Raw genomic sequence first — 21,728 nt, forward strand, 5'->3', positions numbered from 1 at the left:
CAATCATAGCAGCTGGCAAATGAATTCATGACAATTGCACCGGATGAAGAAGTTTCTACAAATTGTGCTGAACTGATTTTTTCCTGTTCAAGAATGGGGAAATGGGAAAGAGTTGTTTCGTGCTTTTAGAAGTGAACCTTTATTGCAGTATATTAAAAGAAACATGGTTAATAAGTTGGCATATACGATTCTCTACCTGGACTATTGGAACCTTCAGCAAAATGAAATAATATTTCTGAGCAGACTTTTGTCTTTGAGAAATCTTATCTGAGGCACTTATCATAACAAGCAGCCCAGCACTGGGTGACAAGTAAAAGATTCATTGCATAAGGATACTAATCTAGATGACAGTCCTAAATAACAGGCTAGAAGGTCAACTACCTGGTGAGAATAGCCTTCCGGTGCACAGCACACACACAGTTATTGCTCCAGTCTTTCCCTTCATCCAGGAATGCCTGTAATTACAGAGAGCACGTTCCTCACTGACAGATTGCAGGAAGCATGAAGATGGATGCCACCTGTCTTTCGGAAGAAATTGTTCCTCCCTACATACCTCCTAATTCAATCCTTCTTAGGCATTTTATCCACTGCCACCCAGTGAAGCCCTAACCACAGTTGTGCCTCCAGCACTTACGGGAGTCAGTGGGAGCCTTTCAGTCGCCCTTACACTGAGCTGGAGGACATCAGAGCGAGAGCCCCTTGTTTCTGTAGCACAGCCACGGTCAGAGGCTGCTCGCAGCAGCAGGGCCTTCGGTGCTTCGGAAGAGCCCCACACCTCGCAAGATTGGACTGGGAGTTTGCCAAAGAGCCCTCAAAGACAAAACAAAGCAAGCAAAAAAAGGGCCGGCGTATTTGTTCCCAGCACACTTTGATCAAAAGGGAAGGAAATGACAATTGAAATATGCTTACAAAGTAAATAAATCCCAAAGCCTCAGAAAAATGAGGGTTATAGGAAATAACTCCCCCCTATCCAGGTTGGGTTATGGCTTATCCGTGTGAGCTATGGCTGCTTTGAATCAACATTGTAGGATCCTTTCTAGAGGGAAAATCTTATCTTTTTCAGTATTTCTTGAGCACTGGCAATTTAGTTTAATTCAGATTTGCTAAGAATGAACATGACTAGTTAGCCCTCATTTTTAAGACCCCTAATGCCATGAACTTCAAACAGATGAAATTTCAGTTAAACATCCAGGCAAGCCCAAAACTATGAAAAGGGAAATCTCACCAGCAAGAGGGTGAACTAAAAGTGAGACAGGAGATGTCTGTGCTGGGACATAGAGGATGCATGTGCTTTGAGGTCATACAGTACAGGGCCAGAGAAGCTGACTCTGGTCCCGACTTCAGGAAAGCTATGCTGAGCTGCCTACCTGGGCATAGCACCATCCCAATTTGGTTTCAGGGGCCACAGTAGCACAGGGTCTCTGCACAGCTCCGCTGCACAGTGAAGATGGGCTTGCAGATGTAGCAGTGGTTTTCCCAGGTACCGTTCAAAGGTGACAATATTTGTGGGATAGGATGGTCTGCAGACAGGTCTCTCTTATCTGGAGAAGTGCGGCCACGCTGTGGAGTTGGGGGATAGAGAGATTTATGCAGAATTTGTGTTTCTAGTATGGAGCCAGGAGCAGAGACTGACGTGCATACTGACCCTTTTCTGCTCCACACGCTTCAGCTCCAGGAGGTGCCTGGTTGTAGCATGGCTGCAATACAACACCCTTGGAGAACCCACAAACCGGGGATCGGCTGCACATTTCTCACTGTTTTTAAGTGAAGCATAATGTTTTATCCCACCATTTTTTTTTAATGTTTCTTTTCTGTCTCCTTCCCAGATGGGTGACTGGCCATTGGAGTCCCTGCTCTGCCACTTGTGAGAAAGGTATCCAGCACCGGGAAGTGACTTGTGTTTATCAGTTGCAAAATGGCACCTATGTTAATACAAGAGACCTCTACTGCCTTGGCAACAAACCGACGACTGTACAAAGCTGCGAAGGCCGGGACTGCCTTTCTATCTGGGAAGCATCAGAGTGGTCAAAGGTAGGAGCTAGATTCAGGAAAGGAGCCAGACAGCACACAGTTCTGGATATGCTGGTCCTGATCCAGCCGAGTGTTTAAAGTTAAGCATGTTCTCATCGTCAGCACGTTCACAGTGCCTTGCGGTCCTGGGGCAGCTGGTAGGAGTTGTTGAGATGATGAGTTTGGAGCTGAGATTTGTCTTCTGTACTGAGCAGAGTTATTATCACAGGTTTTAGATATCATGCCATAGTAGCTGTATATTTCCATGTGAAAACTCTGACCAGCAAGGAAAAACCTTTCACTGACTTGAGGCCAGAAGCGTAGTAACCCACCAGGCCTTCTGGCTTTGTTTAAGTGCAGTATGAAACAAATACCAGATTTGCCAGACAGCTGTAGGTTACAGAGAATGTACAATCTTTGGGCTTTGTCCAACCCTCTTTTGTGTAATTCTCGGAACATGGAAAAGCTTGTTAGACTTTATATATAAAGGTGCATTTCTATGCAGTTATAGAGAGTTAAGAAATTATTCTCAGAAACTATAAACACATTTCAGATATGAATAATATGTGGCCTAGACAGAACCCGTGAGCATGCATTTTGTATAGCCACAGAGTGAACTGGGAGTATGTCGACATTCCCCGACCCAGACTCAGTTAATACAAGATCGCTCGTCTGTACCTTGTGAGTAACACTCCTAACAGAATTTCAGTGTTAGTTTTGATACTGCATCTGTTAGGCTCATCTGAATGATGAAAAGATCCTTTCACTCTTGGTGTGTAGCTTGTGGCTCTACCAGTCTCACTCCAGACTGACGGTGTTACGGGACTGTCCAGCAGCAGCCCCTTCCATGGGAAGGATCTTTTGTTGTTATTCATCTCTATTTTGAAACAATGAGCTCCTGTTTAAAGCATTGTCAAAGAGCCTTTGAAAAATATTATTGTAAAAACTTGCTTAAAAGTCACAAAAGCTCAGGATGCAAGAGGTCTTCAGTGAGGAACAGTCTCTTAAAAACACAATGTTGTTCCGTTGTTCATCTTCTGAACAGGAAATTTTTTGTTTGGCAAGTGAGATAGCGTGGCAGTAGTGTTTCCATTCAGTAGGATGCTGTACCTCTTCACTAATGCACGAGATTCATTTTCTTTCTGAGTCCTTTCATGTAAAAAGGTGTGGAGAAACACATCAAAGTTTTAATAAATTGTCTTACAGGTCTTCTGTGTGTTACAGAAGTAACCCTTCCAGGTGATGCCCTCTTTATTTCTCACAGCTGAACCAGCTAATTGTAGCAATGCTTTTAGCTGCAGTGCTTTTGTTTTGGTGCAACTCCCACCTGTTTTATGTGGGGTATTTCATTGTCCCGGTACTTGTGGTCTTTTGTAAGCAATCTCAGGTACTTCTCTCTTCTTCTTGTTAAATGGAGTAGGTCAAGCTTCAGAAGGTTTTTCCAGAGTTGAAATCTTCCATAGTTGTGACCACATAACTCCCTTGCAAACATGTAGGTTTTTTAGATAATATTTAAAACAGCTGGTTTACTTTGATAAATTTTTTCTCCTTTTGTAGGATCGGTTCATTCTTGTTCAGGCACATTTCTGCTATTATATAGCACAGTTGACTCCAGGACACATTTGACATTATGCCACTTTGGACACTTCTCATACCTAAAACTTTCTTTACTGGAAATCAGTTCAATCCTTAGCATTTTAACTGGATGTTGTGGAGTAAATATCACAGTAGTGATACCATTTATAAATCAATTTTCTCATGTACATTTTTGAACTTTTTGGTTATGTGACAAAAAATAGTTGAACGAAGCGCACGTTGATGTCTGGTCCCCAATCAAAAATGTATGTTCTCAAAGCAAATTCCAAGACAGTCTTCAGTGTGGAAAAAAATTAAGTTCCCCTTTTATTGCCAAGCACTTGAGATTGTTTTGGACGAAATACTGCTCAGCCCATTTTTAATGACAAAAATAGAGAGTTACAAAAAGGTGAATGTTTCTACTGTTTAGGAACTAGAGTACAAAAAATATTCATTTCCTTCAAATAAAGGGGCTGTATCTTAACTGCAAAGTTGTGATGCTCCTTTACAAAATCTTGTGGGATTTGACTACATAGTATGTTAATAAAATAAGATCTAATCATCTAATCTGGACATGAAGTGATTGCACATATTTAATAGACTGCTCTGTTGTAGAATCTTTGTAAAATCTATATGTTAAGAAATTCTTCATGAAAACAGAAGACTCAAGGAAAGAAAAAAAATTCTTAAAGGGGGTGATTTATATGTGACCACCAAAGATCTGTTGGAAACCTTTTGCAAATGCTGTTTTGTCTAGGAAAGTATATTCACTATTAATCTGCAAATGACTTAAAAGCTTGTGGGAAGAACAAACAGTTGGTGTTTTTCCCAGATTTGCTTGTGAAACCCACCTAGAGATTTCTTATACTGTGAAAAATATTCCTACTTCGGCTTGATTTACTTTCAGTAAATTGGACCATTTGAATGATTTTATATATTATGCTTTGTGCTTTGAGATGAGTGAGTGCAACCCTGAGGAGTCCACCCCGAGGACTGAGTAAAATGATACATAGTTTGGGAAAGTCTGTACAATTTGAGGTAAATTCATGGCTTTAAAGTAACAGTTAGGGGAGTCCATCCTGGGATATGTGGGAAATTTTGGACTTTGAGGAGTCCAGCAAAGCAGTTGCTGGAATTGTCTTCAAAGCATGGCAGAATTCATCCCATATCTAGCAGAACTATACAGTTGTGCTTGTCACAAAGATGTTACATCCATAAGGAGGTCAGGCCATGAGCAGCACATAGTAAATTAAGTGGAAGTTTTCCCAGATTTTCACGAAGTCACTTTGTAGTGCTCTGAAGTATTTAGAGGCGTGTCTGTTTGCTTGCCAGCTCATCAGCGCTTGTCATTCATGTCCTTAACAAGGCCAGCGGGTCAGAACTGCCTGGATTGTATTTTTAAGACGGTTAGACAGGCATGCTGAGATTTGTCCATTTGATGTAATTTATATCAAGCTGACACTTGTTTCCAGCATAGACCCCCTGGATGGAGGAGCTTCTTGGAATATGTTCAAAAGACCTCACAGACTATCTCATATCTTCACTATTTATTCAGTGTCAAATCAACTGTCTTTTCCATGCTGATCCCCTAAAGGGGAGAACTAGACACGCTAGAGACGGTTAGTTTTTATCTCAGTTGGTACATATATCATTTTTCCACCCACCTGTCCCCAATGGCTCTTCAAGAAAATTTCTCACTCTTAACACTGCAGTGGCATGAAAGTGAGGAGCGGAGAGACTAGGTATGCTGTTGTGTATTGGCATGCACTTGGATGGCTGTGACAACGTCAGCAGATCTGTTATCCTGTTACTGAACTGGTTATTTAAAACAGTAATTCTCAGTTTTGGTTCATGGCAATGTCCATTTCCCACCTAATACAGGCAATGAAGTCAAAACAAGTCCTCCAGTAAAACAAAATTTCCAGCCATCTGTTGGCAAAGATAATGAACTGGAGCCCAGATATCCCTGCTCTCCAGAAGCTACCTCCAAGCACAAAAAGATTTGTGTCCACCCACATGAATGTTTGTTACAGTGCCCAAATGCCTGAATCAAGTCTTCCTCCAACAACTGATCCTAGCAACTCTGCGAGCCTGCTGCTTTCTCAGAGGACTTCAAACAGTCCCTGCCTATGCTTTTGGTGTTGAGAAACCCATCTTTCATCCCTGCTGGTGTCTGTGGACAGTCTTAGCTTTGCTGGCCGTGGTTGGAAGCTGATCACGACACTGTGGCTCACTGAACAGCTCCTCTCCTGAGTTACATGCTTTGTACCCTTTGAAGTTCTTTAGAACTAACATTGTGATGAGGAGATTATAAAATCAAGAGTTAAAGCTCACATACTTGTTTGACATAGCTTTTGATATAGTCGTGAAAACATGTGTGAGAGCTGTGACTTTGCCTTTGTGCGTAGAAACTGTGCTGCAGAACTATATTGCAAAGTTCTGTAACAGTGATCCCATGCTACTGTGATTTAAAAATGCATTTTTTACCATTTTCTTTTTCCAGTCATTTTACTCCCATGATACATCAAGAGATGTGGCAGTTCTGTGCTGTGAATCTTGGTGTGTCTTTTTTCAGTGAATGATATGTTCTTAATTGCAAGATTTAGTGATTATTCATCTGTTGCACAATTCCGGTACAATGCCAGTTGATATTTTTTAGAGAAGGTTGGTTTGCGGAATTGCCATTTTTTGGAAGCAAAATATTTCGCAGGCAGTTAAACTTTTCAAATTACTTCTGTATGTGAGAAAGGGGGTGGAAAAAATCTTGTGTGTTATCAGTTTTTCTCTGTATTATCATCTGTTCATGAACTACCTTTTCCATTTGCTTTTGTTACCAAGATAAAAGTTCGGCATTTCTAGGCATCATGCAATAGTTGAAGAAAGCAAATGCCTGTTGTTTTGCAGTGTTCAGCAGACTGTGGCAAGGGGATCCAGAAAAGAACAGTGACGTGCACAAATTCTCAAGGAAAATGTGATGCAGCCACCAGACCAAGAGATGAGGAAGAGTGCGAGGATCACACAGGCTGTTACGAATGGAAAACAGGAGATTGGTCTAAGGTAACAGTGAACACTACATGGTATTTTCTTCCTAAGTGAAAAGATGTTCAGGGTGCCATGCTTCTGTGTGCAGTGTCTGTTGTCCAATTTCAATTTATATATTTGGAGAGGAAGGGGTTAACTGATTTTGACTGTAGTTTTTGCTGGGATTAAAACTTTCCCCTTATGCCATGTATGACCCAAACATTGCAACACAGACTTATGGATGGGACCCAGCAAGTTTTAGAGAAACATTTTACAAACAGGATAGAAATGAGTATTAATTGACAACTTAATCCTCCAAAGGCATAACTCACACAGACATTCACCGTTTTGCCAATAAAAATTCCCACCACAGACCAAAACTAGCTCATCAACTGAGCCCTTGATGTCTAAAAGCTACTTTATAAGTGATGCTGAAACTGCTTTCCATATCCAAAGAAATAAACTCCAAACAGTCCTGGCTAACAGGTTGAATTCTGCAGAAAGGAGTTCGTCAGCAGCATCTTGCAGCAGCGCAGGGAGGTATGGAGGGGTCCCTTTTCCAGTCTGGGGAAGCTGAAAAGAAAATAACAGAAGTTTGATTTCCTTGAATATATACATGTTAAAAATTTGCAGTTAGGGTTAGAAACCTAGTCACTGAGAAAAAAGGGGAATCTTGCCAGGAGGTTGTGGTGAGAGTTTTGTCTCCCCCAAAACGTCAATACAGAGCTGAGAAGAGAGAAAATGGGGGGAACAGTCCTTAGGGACACAGGTCAGCTCAAGAATATCCTTTGGGCTTCTAAGCCAGGATAGTGTGAATAGGGACTGGGTCTGGTTCCTCAGTCTCAAGGAGAGATTTGCCACCCTTTAGGGGAAGGAAAAGCCTCAGGGCTTCAGAAAGCCAAGTGGAGTGACAGAATTCGTAAGACACTAGAAAAAATAAATTTCCCCCTGTCCTGACAGCAGCCCTCAGCAAGCCTATATATTCAGAAGGGGCCAAGACAACCTCTACTCCTGCACATAGGAGGTCCAGGATTGAGCCTGAACATAGAAAGACCTGGTTTAGGGGAAATGAAGCCCAGTCCAAAATAAAGGAGCAGTTACGCCTTCATCTTCTTATCTCACAGATGATAAATCTGAAGGTTTGGGAGAACTGTTATTACACTGTATACTACTGGGGGGAAGTGCAGGGAAACCGTAGTAGATTTGCACGGAGACAGAAGGTAATTCAGAACGCTCACAGCTGAATTTGGTTCCTGTGCCTCGTACAGGTCTTGCAAGCTGAGTCTGATAGTACACTGTTTTGTTACCACAAATGCAAGACTAAAGCTATGCAGCTGAATGTCACGCTGTTCTGAGAGCTACACAGCATAGTTCAGTCCCATACTTATTCCAGCTGCCTGAAATGAAAGTAAGCCATCAATTTAAATGTAGAGCCAAAACCATCAGTGCCTACCTGAGGGCTGGATTTTGCCCTCACTTAGACCAGTCTGAACTTAGTTTCACTAGTGACATTGGTGGAATTAATTCCTATATGAAGTGGAATAAACCAGAGCAGAGTCTGCTCTATATTTGCATTGTGATCTTAAAGTTGCAGGTAGTTTTGCTTGAGAAAGAGGCTGGCAGTGTAAGAAACATAGCTTTTGCCAATATTGTTCCTAAAGCATCTTTACATTACTAACTTAATGTTTGCATAAAGGACTGAAATTTCCCAGGAATATTATATTCCAGTTTGGTTTTATCTTATCTTTGTAACGGTGCTGTCCTTTAAACAGAAAGTCTACTTTGTGTTCTGGAATGTATGGCATGTGCGAAAACCACTGGGATACAGTAGTTGCATTTTACTTTCCAAAAACCCAAACTCCAGCAAGCAAAATCCAGGGAAATAGAGGCCCATGATGGGCAAATTGGTTTATCTGCAATTGCTTTTTTTTGCATTATGATTAGGAATTACAAATATTTATAAATATACTCTGTTATAGATATGTGAATTTAATGGTGTCAGTGCTGGAGAATGCATTAAGAACCTGCCACATACAAAAGGTCTGTATTTATGCTGAGCCAGGAATTTGTATCACAGAATGTTTAGAGTATTGAACATTATTTTATTCATAACCTGGCACACAGAATCCATGTGAGCTGGCCAAAACAAACAGTTCCTGTGTGTTAACAGGTGAAATAACATTATTTATTTATTTGTGGAATTTTAAAACATTTTGGCATACAAATTGACCTGGATTCTCTTTACAGGGAAGAATATGAAATAACTGTGTATTCACTGATTACATGAATTGAAAGTTGAGTATTATATAAATGGTTCCCATCTGATAAAGATGTTGGCTCTCTTCTGGAGAGGTTGCAATCATACATTGGTCACAGTAAATAATGTTGCTGATGGATTTAGCATCTGCATGTGAGCAGTGTAGGATCAGTGCAAAATTACCTGTTATTCGCAATTCTTAACTCTGGGCCAGGATCCTCCCTGTGCAGAAGGGCACAAAAGCTTATGCACTGCATGTACGGACTGCTTCCGCCTGCAGAGAGCTTGTGCCAACTCTCTGCTTCCCAGGAATTTCACCCTGTGCGAGTCCAGCAGGATGTGCTTGGACTTAGATTTAGGTTATAATGAGCATTTAAAATTCTAGACTTACTGGTTAATTCTGACTGCACCCTTAGATCACACAGTTCTTAAAACAAAGGGCACCACTGGACTTTTAGAAGAAGGTATGGGTTGATACAGTCCCTCTAAGGAAATTTGTTATCCCAGAAACACAGAGAGCTAAAGTGTTTTGTGTGGATTGCAATGTTTTGCACGTCCTGAGCACCAATTAGGATTTTCAAGCTGAGGATTCCAGAATGTTTGATGCAGGGCTCCAACCCAGGGAGAGCACCTCTACAGCTATCAGCAGCTCCTCTTTGGTGTTGTCCGGCGTAAAACTGTTCATCCTTTAAGGAGAAACACAAAGTGTGAGGCAGTCAGATTATAATGAACTCTGTAAAATCCACACTTCCAGGGTAAAATTCCATTGTAAAACATTGTTGCCAGTGCTGTAAAAATCTCTGTGAGAGCACTTTGTGCTGACTAAAATGGAAACTTTTTCTATTAATACAAATTGCTCGCAGAACAAGCAACAACTTTTCAAAATTACTACATTGTGCATTTGTTATTTATTGTTAAGAATCATCAGGGTGCAAGATATAATGAACAGTGGTAATTATCACGGATTAAAACAAGGGACTTTGATGCTTTGCGTGCAAACCACTTGCCTGGTGACACTGCTGATACACTGCCTCCAGTCCTTAACTTTTGCAAACTATGATCATTTGTAGATACCAGGAAGTCACATTAGAAAGAGGCAAAACCTCGTTAAAAAAATCAAGTCCAGACACACCTTGTAAAAAGAACAGGCCAGGCTATTTGGTTGGTAATAGCAGACCATTATTTTTGTAGTAGTAGTAGTAGTATTTAGAGAATACATAGCTTGTGTGCATGAGAAGACAGGTAGGTCCCTCACAGTCCGATACAAATAACTCGCCTCCAGGCATGACACTGTGGGTGCAAACAGGAGCTCCTGTGGCAGGCAGTGATGAGACATGCTTGTCCTGTATAAGATCTTGGATCCTGTCGCAGTCAGAAGGTGCAGGAACGGGCGGCGGTACAATCTCCAAAGCTCTGACACACAAGTGGCAGTTCCGTGTCCTCAGGGCCCGAATCCGCTTCTGTGTAGCAGCGGTTAGGGCTGGAGGCAAAGCCTCATCCGCTGGCCTTAGGAACTGCTCTGCAGCCATGGCCTGCCTGCGCCCTAAAGAAGAGGGATTTTGTTCCCCTTTTCCTCAGGGCTGTTTGCAGATGTCTCCTTATTGCATTTTACAGCTGTGGAAAGGGTTAGGAGCTAATTGAGCGGCTTTACCAAGCAGTCTGGGCTGTGATATTTTTGTGTTCCCAAAGTACTTGCAGCTTATTTCAAGCATCCTGTGAGGAACTGGCCCATCTAATTCACTTTGCAAACACACAGGGCCAGGTCCATAAAGTTATTTAAATACCTTTAGAGTTACCTTTGTTAGTCCAGCACTTGAGATTAGCAGACTTTATAATGTAGTTCAAAAGACAGTGTGTTATTCTGTTACAAATAACCATAATAACCTCTATCAACAGTGCTGTTAAACTTTCAACTTGTCTGCACTATTGCAACTTCTCTCTCAGACCTCTTAGGTTAAAGGGATATATTTATCGTTTTTATTATTTAACACAAAGGCAGCATTAGTATGGTGAGCAATGGAACTAAAGTGTTCCCGGCCCAGGAGGCTTTGAACCTAGCAGAATGATAGATTGCATAGTAGGAGACCCACTGAAGACATTTAACCTGAAATTATTATTTTTTTACTGTTGCCTGGATTCTTCATATTTGCAATTCGTTATATCATTTTTTATATATGATGCAATATAGAAATGTGAATCGAAACCATCTCCCATTCAAGCGTCTCTTCCAAAAGGAAATTCCACATCCAATTTGTATTCAGTTAAAGAAACAAACATCTCATGCACTCTTTCTAGTTTGGCATAGTTCTTCCATGTTTGAAATCTGAGCTGTTAAATGTCCTAGCACTGGAATAAAATTTACATTGTTATTGTAGCTGTGCTAATTAAAAGAACGAACATAGATTGCTCAGTTTCCCAAGACTTGCCTCAAATGCTTGGGCTGTTGAAAATACACCTCTTGATTCTTTAGCAGGACAGTAGTTCATTCTTTCGTGATGAATTGTCCTAACTTAAAGTATTTTGCTTACAAAGTTTATGTTAAAGATTACATGCCTGCAAAGAAGGCAGGCAGCTAATGAACAGAATGTGTCTTTATGTATGTGGCTCTCTGGAAAGCTCAGCAGCGTGTGCTACCCGATCGCTCAGGTGCAAATGTAGAGGCCAACACTGTATTTTTCTGGAGTTCCTCTTCTCCAGTTGGCTTATGGACTCTTCCAGGGTGTTACTGGAAAGGCAAGATTATATACTGAGAACGGTTCTCCAGAAGACTTTTATGGATTTCTCTTCATTTCCAGTTTTACTTAATTGTTTCACTATTTTATATGCCTACTCTATTTCTGCCTTGTGACTGAAGTATTATATTTGGAGCCAACAGCACACAGTGGTTCAGGGTTCCCAGTTTTACTTTTTTGGCTACTCTGCTTTTAACTGGTATTATATCAAGGAAGGTAAAATTACAAGCAAGATACACTAACTCAATCATTAGTGCTGACTTTCACAAGGGTGCATTTTCAGCTTTGTGGGCAGAAATTTAGACTTGAAACTTCTGTCCCTTAGGCAGCAATTTAGCTCATTACCCTATTACATTACATAGCCCAATGAAAAGATTTTTAGAAGAAGAAAGATACATAGTTGGCTAACAGAAGCCTTGTAGTATATTGGCTTTGCCATATTTTTTTCTTTGCAGTTACAGTAGATGCTCTGTAAATGCTAAGGCCTGTATTAATCTCAGATAACCAGATGTAAATCCAGGGTAACTGTCTTTCATTCTTCCCTACAGTCCATTGGCCATGAGCCAAGGATCTCACTCAGCTCAGTGGGTCAGATATCAATCTCTCTTACGTTAGTGTAAATCCAGATTAATTCAGCCACTTGAGTTACTGCAGGCTTATGCCAATGGCATTCAGATCAGAATCTGAGCTGCTGGACTGTGCAAGATCGTTGGGTCTTGTGTAGTAACCATGCAGGTTCATGCTCTCCGGTGAAAACAAAAATACCTGACGTAGTAAGCTGAACTTCCAGTGGATAAAAAGGAGGGAAGTGGAGGAAAAATCTTTTTCTACCACTTCACATTTTGAGTAACCACCTGGCACAGCTTTCGCTGGATCCCAGAAACTGCAAAGCACTGGTGAAGATCAGCTTGGCAAAGTGTGATGTTAAAAAGGGTTCTTGTTGCCAAATAGCATCAGTAGCGATAAAGCACATTTGAAAAACTGCCTGTAGCCACCTGCCCTCCCTGGACATCAGTAGTTGCCAATTTCTTTACAGTGTTTTGCTCAGCCTATGAAATGCTGGCTACAGGTTCTCATCCCAGGAGAATATTAACAATGGGGAGGAAAAAATCTAATTTCCTATAAGAAAAATTCTGGGTTTGTGCCAGACATTGAGGTGTTTCATACTGAAGATCAGCAGTCATTAATCACAATGGTGGTAACAACAATTTTGTAATTGCAAATTAATTATTTTGGCAAAATTGCAGTAGATTGCATTCTATAAGAGAGAAAACCCCTAACCTTGCAGTACGTAAAGAACACGGTTTTTCTCAAAAAATACTCTACAATCTTCCGGTGCCAGGAAGACATGTTTTCCAAGTTCCAAATGTTTGGGAACATCAAAAAAATCTTCCATCCGCCTCACTTTTAATGATTAACTCATATTACATGATAAGAAGAGCAAATCAAGGACAGCTGTGGTTTGAGAGGTGTATTCAAAGCTGTTGTAAATATAGAAGCAAACTGTCCTTTGTTCTAACATTCATTACAAATTCATGGCTTGACCAGCCATCTGTTTATGATAAACCACGGACAACTTGTTAATTCTTCATAAAGGTCACAGCTAAGTTCATCTTCTTCTACGTTGGAGAAAATAAATTTTTTGTTGAATTCAGAAAAAAACTCCTCAGGAGGGACAGTCACTTAGAACAGCAGTCACAACATTGCAGCTGACGGACCCTTTCCTGTGTCTTACTCACTTTGCCTCAGCAAACAACTTGATGGCTTATGGCTGCTTGCGTGCTTTCAGCACCATAGCTAGACGTTGATGGCAGCAGATTGTCCCTAGACCTCACTGATGCCATTCAGCTGTTCTCCAGAAGGTGATAGACCTGGATATGACAGGACAGGACCCAACAGGTTTCTGTATTCCAACTTTCTGCTTCCCTGGGCGTAGACGTGACCAGGAGCCAGTGCATCAGAGTATCCTAAACCCAACCACTGCCCTGTGGACTGCTCTAAGTCATACAGCGAGTACCAGTTCCCCACAGCTTATTCCTCCGGCCAGCAATCACTGATGTGCACGCCACAGCCTCTCTTGCCGCAGCTAATCCTCAAGATACTCCTGGCTACAGAGGATGAGAACAAACGGCCCAAACTTGATTATATGAGCTGGAGACGCTCCTGAATTTAGGAAAGCTGGTGCCAGCATCCTAGTAAAACTTTTGTGCAGCCCTTTAGGAAGGAAGATGAGAAGCCTTAGCTATGCCTTTCTGAAGTAGGAGGTACCCTCTTGAGTTGTGATAAGCTAAAACCATCATCTTTAGCTTAACCTCTGTTGGGGAGAAGCCTGGAATAAAACAGATCTCAGTGTGCAAGAAACCTCATGTTTGTCTTACAAAGCAGAAACCACCTCTTTCTTCTGCTGCAGTGAAATGAATTTTGTTTATAATACTATGGGCCAAATCACTGACCCACCGAAGTCAATGGCCAACTCCCAATGACTTCACTGAGTTAAGAATTTCAGCACAAAATTAGAGTTTCTGGCACACGGTTTGCAGTTTACATATGGCAAAGCTCCAAGGCTGTTGGTTATTTTTTGTCATCTTCACTGTCAGTGCAGGGGGTGCTGGAGTTTTCTCTGTTCCATTTACTATTTTATTCCACAAGCTTAAATAAAAGAGAAATGAGCCACCCCAAATCCAGATTAAGGGTCCTGAGAAAAAGACTTGGGTCAGTGAAAAGCCTCAGAAGGGGAGACATGAGCAGCTCATCTCTATGATCCTGCTACCATTTAATGAATCTGTCAGCCCATAGTTTATGGGTTACTTAAAGCCCAGCCTACGGATCTTCTACTCCCTTGCTGATGAAGTGGCACATCAAAAGAGGTCAGATACTTTTAGGAGTGGTTGTTGTATTCAAGGTATCACTTTTAGATAATCCCTTACTCTTAACATGTATGCTTTACGAGCAACTATTACTTGGGGGTGACTGTCATTTTCGAGGTATGTAATCTGTTAATTAACTGAAACCCTAACCATTTCCTGAGCTGAGAACTGTGTCTGCACTTTTTTCACTGGGATCTCTATGTCTTTAAGGTATTTACAGCTTTAACAAAAAAGGTCTGTTGGGGTAATCATCCTTCAGGAATTACACTCAGACAGTTCTTTGGTCTCAGTCATAATCATGGATGGTCCTGCTGCCATCAAGCAGAACTAATTGCTCTCTTTTAGACAGACTTAAATGCACTGAGGTATAACTGTAGCACAGAAACATATGCTGATGCACAGAAACAGTTTTGGGTCTAAATACGAAATTATATGGTTTCTTCTTTGTTCTATATTATACCGGGGACTTTCAGAAGGAGATTTGTTCTTTGTCAGTACTGAATATTGCACATTAAATAGGTTAGGAAAAAAAGAAATGAAAAGGTACTGTAATGTAGTTTTCATACCTCTGCTGTACATATGCTTTTCAGGGAAGAAAGGAAGGTTAGGGGCTTGGCTCTTCCACGGGCTTCTGTATGGTCATGGGTCCATCACTTATTTGAATCCGTGTCACTGGGTCCTAGCCATGTGACAGGTAGGTGCTCTGTCTGAGATATTTGTTAGGCTCCATTTACAGTCATCATAAGATGGGCAGCTCCAGTAGTTCATCTCGTTGCCTTAGGAAAGGCTGAATTGCACTTTGGAGTGGGGATCTCTCTCCACTGGCTGTAAAGAGAACCCAAACAGAGCTGGTCCAGCAAGACGAATCCCACCCCTTTCGCTCTTTGAGCCTCTGTCCTTTAGCTGTGCAATGTCTTCAGTTATGGTTAGAGAGGTAAGAATTGTATATTGGCGCTAAAACAAGTTGGAGCCTCTCTCTAGACTTGTGCTCGCTGCCAGCCGCGGCTGATGCAGCTCTATGTGCAAGCCTAGGCACGGAAAGCAAAGAGGCGCTGACACCAGTGCTGGCCACGTCGGTCCCCTGGGGACTGAAGCTACGGGAACCGATGTCCCCTGCTCATGCCCTTGAGGCAGTGACTGCTTCTTGTTTGTACCACAGCTAGCACAGCTCATCTCAGCTGGAGTTTCTGGGAACATCCCTAGTACAAATTATTTTGATGAATCTTTAGTAAGGGAGAATGTGCTGGAGGAAGGCCGTATTCACGAGTTTCATTTGAAGTGGAGCACTTCTGTCACAGTGTTATTGTCTCATGTTCCAATTCAGCCTCCAGTGCTCCTATTAATTGGAAGAATAACTTTTTCTTTTTGATATTTTTTATTTAAAACCCTAGTTCATTAAGTGCTTTTTTTCTGATGAGTAATTAAAGCCTCCCACCAAGATCAATGGATTTTTAATGGAATTTCATCGTGACTATTTTACTTCTTTTTTAATGTGGAAAAGAAGAAAGCATGAAAGACAAGCCTGTTCAAATATTGGCATTCATTTTCTCTGGGCTAGTCTGAGATGCTGATACAGTGTCTTGGATCATGTCTTTACAAAGATGAACAGCAGGTAATTCACTATTTAAAGCTTGTGCTACCCAGCTGAAGAGGTTTTTGCCCCCTGAATCCTTCTGACATGCAGTAGGTGTTACTAGCAGGGATTGCTATAATTTTGCAATCTTTCCAACAGCCTTCTGAGATTTTTAATGACCACTGAGGCATTAAGGTGACGATTTTCCAGAACATCTTTAAATTGGCATCAACCTGCTCGTCATCCATTGTTTGACTATGCAAAGAGATGAAGTGCAGTGTTAGTTCAGCATCACACATTTGAAAGCTGAGTGGCTCCCTGTCCAGAGAACTCTGGACTATACCTCATGTAGCCCATAAAAAACATTGCTCAGCATAGGCAGCAAAACTCGCTGTAGAAGTAGGGTAGGTCCTCAAGCAGTCGTCCTGAGTTGAGTTACGTGATCCCATGGTTACGTAGTTGTCTGTGACTATCTAGCTTGCTTAAAGTTAGCTCAGGTATGCCTGTTGCATAAGATGTTTCCCAGCATGATTTTCACGAAGGCTTACGGATGGAATAATATGGAGGATTTCCGGATTGTATGTGCCCCAGATCAAAAAATGCATGCTTGCTATAGGTGGCATGCTAGATTATGGCACCTCATAGGCAATACCATATCATTTCACACCTTTGCTTTTATTACTTAGTCCTGTTCTTGAAATACAGTTTGAAGGCTCCCTAGAGGTGAACAGGCATTACTGGTGTAACGAATTAAATGACATTTCCTCATTACCACCCACCTGGGCTGCATTGCACAAGTACTTAGGGGCACTGTCACTACCCAGAATATTCATGCATTCAGCTCTTAATCTCTGAATTCTCTGTACACAATAGAACTTTTCAGAATAGCAAAGTCAAGCTTAATTACGCAGTGAGACAGGCTGGATGTACTGGTCAGGTCTTGTTCCTTGGGGTCATGCAGTCTGAAAGCACAAAAACTGCTGTAGGCAGTTCACAAAGATTTCTCCTCTCTTCTCCTTCTAAGATACTGTCACATCAGGCATGAGCATTTTCTGCTATAATTTATTGTTTCTTCCATATTGATCAGAAGAGTAGGCATTTCTTCTTGGTTAAATTAAACAAATCAGTCATTTCACAAAAGTTCTCAAATGAAAGATTGTTGTAAGCAAGACCAGATACGTTCTCTTTACAGACGTACCGTTTAAAAAGAAAAAAAAGAAAAAAAAAAGAACAAGGAAGCTTGAAAAACAGCTTATGGTTTGCTTTGGGCAAATTAGATCCTATCAGCAAAAAGACAGAAATTTCTTTCTTTAACATGATGCCATAGTGAAAGTTGACCTGGTGTTTGTGAAAGCATATTGCATGCTGCTTTTCAGTTAAAATTTCAGAGTTTAAATTAGCGATATTTATAAAAAGCCTGCTGTGAAGGTGTGTGGAGCACTGACTTTCAGAGCACACACATGTGTATTATTAAGGTCCTGGGAACAGAGCAATTACAGGACATTTGTCATTCATCTCAGATGCTGTTTTAGAATGTTATTAATAGGAACTTGTCTTGCTTGCTTTCTGACTTTCATAGAAGCATGAAATAAGACCCCTGGGGGAAAAACTCTCTACCCTTTCCTAATGCCTTGAAATACTTGAACTCTGAAGTCAGTAAAGCATGACTCTATCTCTGAATTTTAGAGCTTTAGCCATAGTGTTATCCTTGGCTTCGGCATCTTTCAGCAAATTGGGGACAAATCAGTATCTTGAAACATCAGATGCCTACGGACTGATGGATAAAGAAGGAAAACATCTTGCCTTCAGCTCAGTTATCGTTGTAATCTTGAACTCTTTCTCTCCAGAAGAAATCAGGCTTTTAAATATTCTGGTACATCCAGAACTGGCTGAAGGGATGCCCGGACCATCTGCTGGAAGGAGCAAATCTCTGCTGTTAAAAAAATGATATTTCTAAAGGTGAGACATGGTCTGAATGCATCCCTGCCAGGCCAGCAGTCCCCGCCTAAGGCATAAGCAATGCTCCGTTGTCCCATTCAGCTCTGAGCAGATCACAGCCTCTCGGTAAATCTGTACTTGTTTCTGTCCCCATTAACCCTCAACACTGGGATTCTTTGGGTTGCTCCTCCAGCTGCCCAAAGGCAGGCCTGCCCTGGATTCGTTCAGTCCCGTTTCTGTCTCCTTCTCTGGCTATCTTTTGCAGGTCAGGTGTCGATGAAGTCCCTGACAGATCTCAGCACTTATTGTAAATTCATTCTATTTTAATACCTAATATTTTCCTGAGGCATTTGCTTTCAAAGCAATTAGACATCTGTCTTCACCTTTGGTAGATTTCAAGCTTTCATATCAGTATCCTAAGGTGGAAATAGCATTCCAGTTGAAAAATTGTAGTTTGGTCTTAAGGTTGGAGTTTTTCAGTGAGTAAATCTTCTTTAAGCTGACGAATGCAGCTGCTGCCTTGAGAATTTGTGAGTTTATTTCCTTCTGGATATCCCCACTGGCTTGCATGTTACTGCCAAGGAATGTGAATGGAGGCACTTCTTGTATTCCTTTTGCCTTCTCAAGCAGTGCTTGAACTGGGAGTTACTGGGGTTCTCATTAGGTTCACTTTTCATAACTATTAATTAACCCTTCTTTTGTACAGTGTTGAACAGTTCTTTGATCTTTGCATGTTGGTTGATCTCCTATTTACAATGGCTGTATTGTCAGTGAAATCTGGATCCTTTAGTGCCTTGTGGTAAAGCTACGTAGTTTACATATGCATTTTTCTGATAGTGGTATCACTGGCAGTGCCTAGTAGAAGGGAAAAAACGCTTCTTTGTCTGACACCAGTGTCTGCATTCAACCACTTGCCCGAGTCCCCGGCTTCCCAGACTAAGCAAGTTGCTGGAGGATTTTCTCGCAGTGCTTGAAACGCAGCTCAGCTGGTAGGCAGAGATCCATCCACCCAGCTCTGTACCAGGAGGAAAAATATGGTGCTCCAGCATTGCAGATTGCTTCACTCCATCGCGCCATCAAAAGAGCATGAGTATTTTGGAATTTCGTCAATGCTTGTGAAGGCTTTTCAGAACTTCAGAGTATTTTTGTGAATAGCAGCCTAACAACTCAGTACTTCCCCCAAAAAATCCACTGTCTGTCAGCAGTATTTTAAATACAACCGGCGCAATTTCCCAGTGCAGCAGTGGAGCCTCTCGGTGTTCTGCACCGTGGCAGGGTACCAGCCGACGCTGAATCCGATGGTGGGCCACAACGATGCTTTCAGCCCCTGCCGCCCAGCACACATGCTGCCGCGAGCAGTTCGCTCTCTCCGGCAGCTGGTTGTTCCTCTGTTTTCCAGAAGGCTACAGCAGCTTTCCTTACTGCAGTCCTCAGATCCTGTGTCCAAGCCTGAGGGTCCTGTATCAGAGGGCCCAGAGTGAATCTAGCCTTGAAAATTGTTCTGTGTCTATACTTACTTGTTCCATAAATATTGGGAACAGAGAGGCTGCAGCAATGCATTTAGCTAGCCAGAGTAGGAGAAAAGGTCTTTATGGGAATCTGCTGTTCAGTTGGAGTTTGACTGTTCTGCCTCTTTTAATGATGTCCTCTCTTCTTAGTGTAGCATGAGTAACAATTCTCTCTTTGTATGTATTTTGTATCTCTTCTTATTTCCTATTGAAATTCCTAGGCAAAGAGACTATCCAAGTACAGAGTTGAAAATTTTGTCTTAAAATAAGCCAGATGTCCAACCTTCCTTTAGCTGCCAAGCCCAAAAGAGTTCAAGAAAGATGTTAAAATCTGTCTTCCTGGCTGTGAAAAACTAATTGCATAGCATAGGTGATGATCCTAGTCTCCCAGGAGAAGGAATAAAACTGCTTTGGGCAAAAACTCTGCTGTTATTTGTCTAAGGATTGGAGTTGGCAGTGTCTGTGGAAAAAGTTTCATTGCTTGCCCTCCTTGCTGGTTAACAAATGCAGAGACAGAAACACAGACATAGGTAGGTGAGTGTTTGTACATCAGTATCTGAAAATCTTATTCACCTTAAGAGAAAAACGCTTTTTTTCTTGGTAAGAGCATTCCTAAGTTCAGGGAGTGCCAAAAGGCCAGAGACAAAGGTTTCAGACCCACTGTGTTACAGTCATGTCAAGGGGCCCTGTGGCCTTGGACAAGTTTCCTTATGCTTATGCGATACAACTATTCTGTGTGTAAGATGGACATACAGAATAATTCACTCCCCTTGCCAAGAGTTTTGTGAGGATTAAGGTTAGTAAAGTACTCTGAAGACTAAAAGTGCCGTTGAAATCCCGAGGATTAGAGGATGCATTTGGCTGGTAAAGGGGAAGGGCCTAATAGTTGAATTTATAACAATAAAAATTTGTTAGCTTTAACTCCAAATGTAGTGGTCATGCCTGACTGGCTTCCAGACTGGTAGAAGTCGCTGAAGGTGCCCGGTGCTGGGAAGCAGCAGAGGGGCATCCATGACTAATGAAGTGCCTGCATCTCACCGCAGAAACTGAAGTTATGAGGGGGGGTTAAATGAGGGACTTTAAGGATTGCGTTTTGGAATAGTTCACCATAGAGCATGCAGGCAGAGGACTAGTTCAGCTTAGTCCTAAATACCATAATCATTCCTGAAATATTAATAAACAGTGACCAAATTATGATGTAAATTCAATATCTGAACTTCTAAGTGCAAAGAAATATGTTGTAAACTAATGTGTTGACACTAAATTGAAATAAGGATGATGAAAAAAACAACCATTTTTTAAAGAGTTAAAATTCCAAAATACATTTAAAACTTTTAGTTTAGCATGATTGCTACCTTCAAAATATAAGCAAGTCTTGGAGAGGCTGCATAGTTGGAAACACAGAGGTAAGCAGCACACCAGGATGGCCTAGTAGCAAAGTCCAGCAGGAGATCTGAGCCAGAGACTGTTCAGAATAGAGAAATTTAATCCTAGAGAAGTACATTGGGGGAAAGGATAGGAATAAAGAGCGGGTGGAGTATAAGGGAGAATTTAAGAGTACACCAAAGACAGGAAGCCGGTTTGATAAACAGTTATTAGTGTGAGCAACTAAAGAAGATAATTACATTATTAAGAGTCTGTGTTATCTTTGACAGCAGGCTTCACTGATCCTACAACTCCTCTTACCCAGAAATAAAGAGTGCGCATCATGCAGATGCATTTCTGCACTGGGTGGTCTGAAGCAGGGCTCCACCAGCTCTGTTTGATGTGGTCCTGTTCATCTCAGCCAGTTTTCATCAGGCCTTTCACTGATCCACACAGGAAGGAAAAACTCCCTGTGCTCCAGCCCAGAACAAGGCTAGTCTTCTTGTATCTGATATTCTTTGAGAAGCAGCAGGGGTTTCTTGTGATACTTCCCAAACAAAATGACCACAGCTTTGCTGGGCTCTCCCCCTAGATGGAAGAGGTGGAGAATTAGGCATATCCATACGTTCTTTTGCCCCAGCTCCTAGTCTTACAGTTTGAGATGTAGTTTTTGCTTGGACTTCGGTCTTAGGGCTGATCTCAGCAGAGCAGCCCAAGCACAAACCAGAGAATAGTCCATCCCGTAGATCTCATCCTGTGAACCATGGGCATAGCCCTGCTGTGTTTCCGCTTTGCCCGTGTATACCGTGTGCCTTTTGGAGTTCCCACGGGTTCAATGCAGCAGAGTTGTTGCATCTCTCCATTCAATCTGTCAAGATACTT

The 21,728-nt window shown here is 41.7% G+C and overlaps 1 protein-coding gene across 1 annotated transcript in view; it reads left to right on the top strand.

Moving 5' to 3' along the window:
• The window catches only part of ADAMTS17 (ADAM metallopeptidase with thrombospondin type 1 motif 17), a 201,021-nt gene that overhangs the window by 171,391 nt on the left and 7,902 nt on the right, over positions 1 to 21,728 (top strand). The window contains exons 21-22 of the mRNA XM_067305684.1: positions 1,827 to 2,031; positions 6,490 to 6,642. Of these exons, the coding sequence (XP_067161785.1) occupies positions 1,827 to 2,031; positions 6,490 to 6,642 (358 nt within the window). The remainder of the gene's footprint in view (positions 1 to 1,826; positions 2,032 to 6,489; positions 6,643 to 21,728) is intronic.

The sequence above is a fragment of the Apteryx mantelli genome, chromosome 15 (genome assembly GCF_036417845.1).
Source record: "Apteryx mantelli isolate bAptMan1 chromosome 15, bAptMan1.hap1, whole genome shotgun sequence".
Taxonomy (NCBI): Eukaryota; Metazoa; Chordata; class Aves; order Apterygiformes; family Apterygidae; genus Apteryx; species Apteryx mantelli.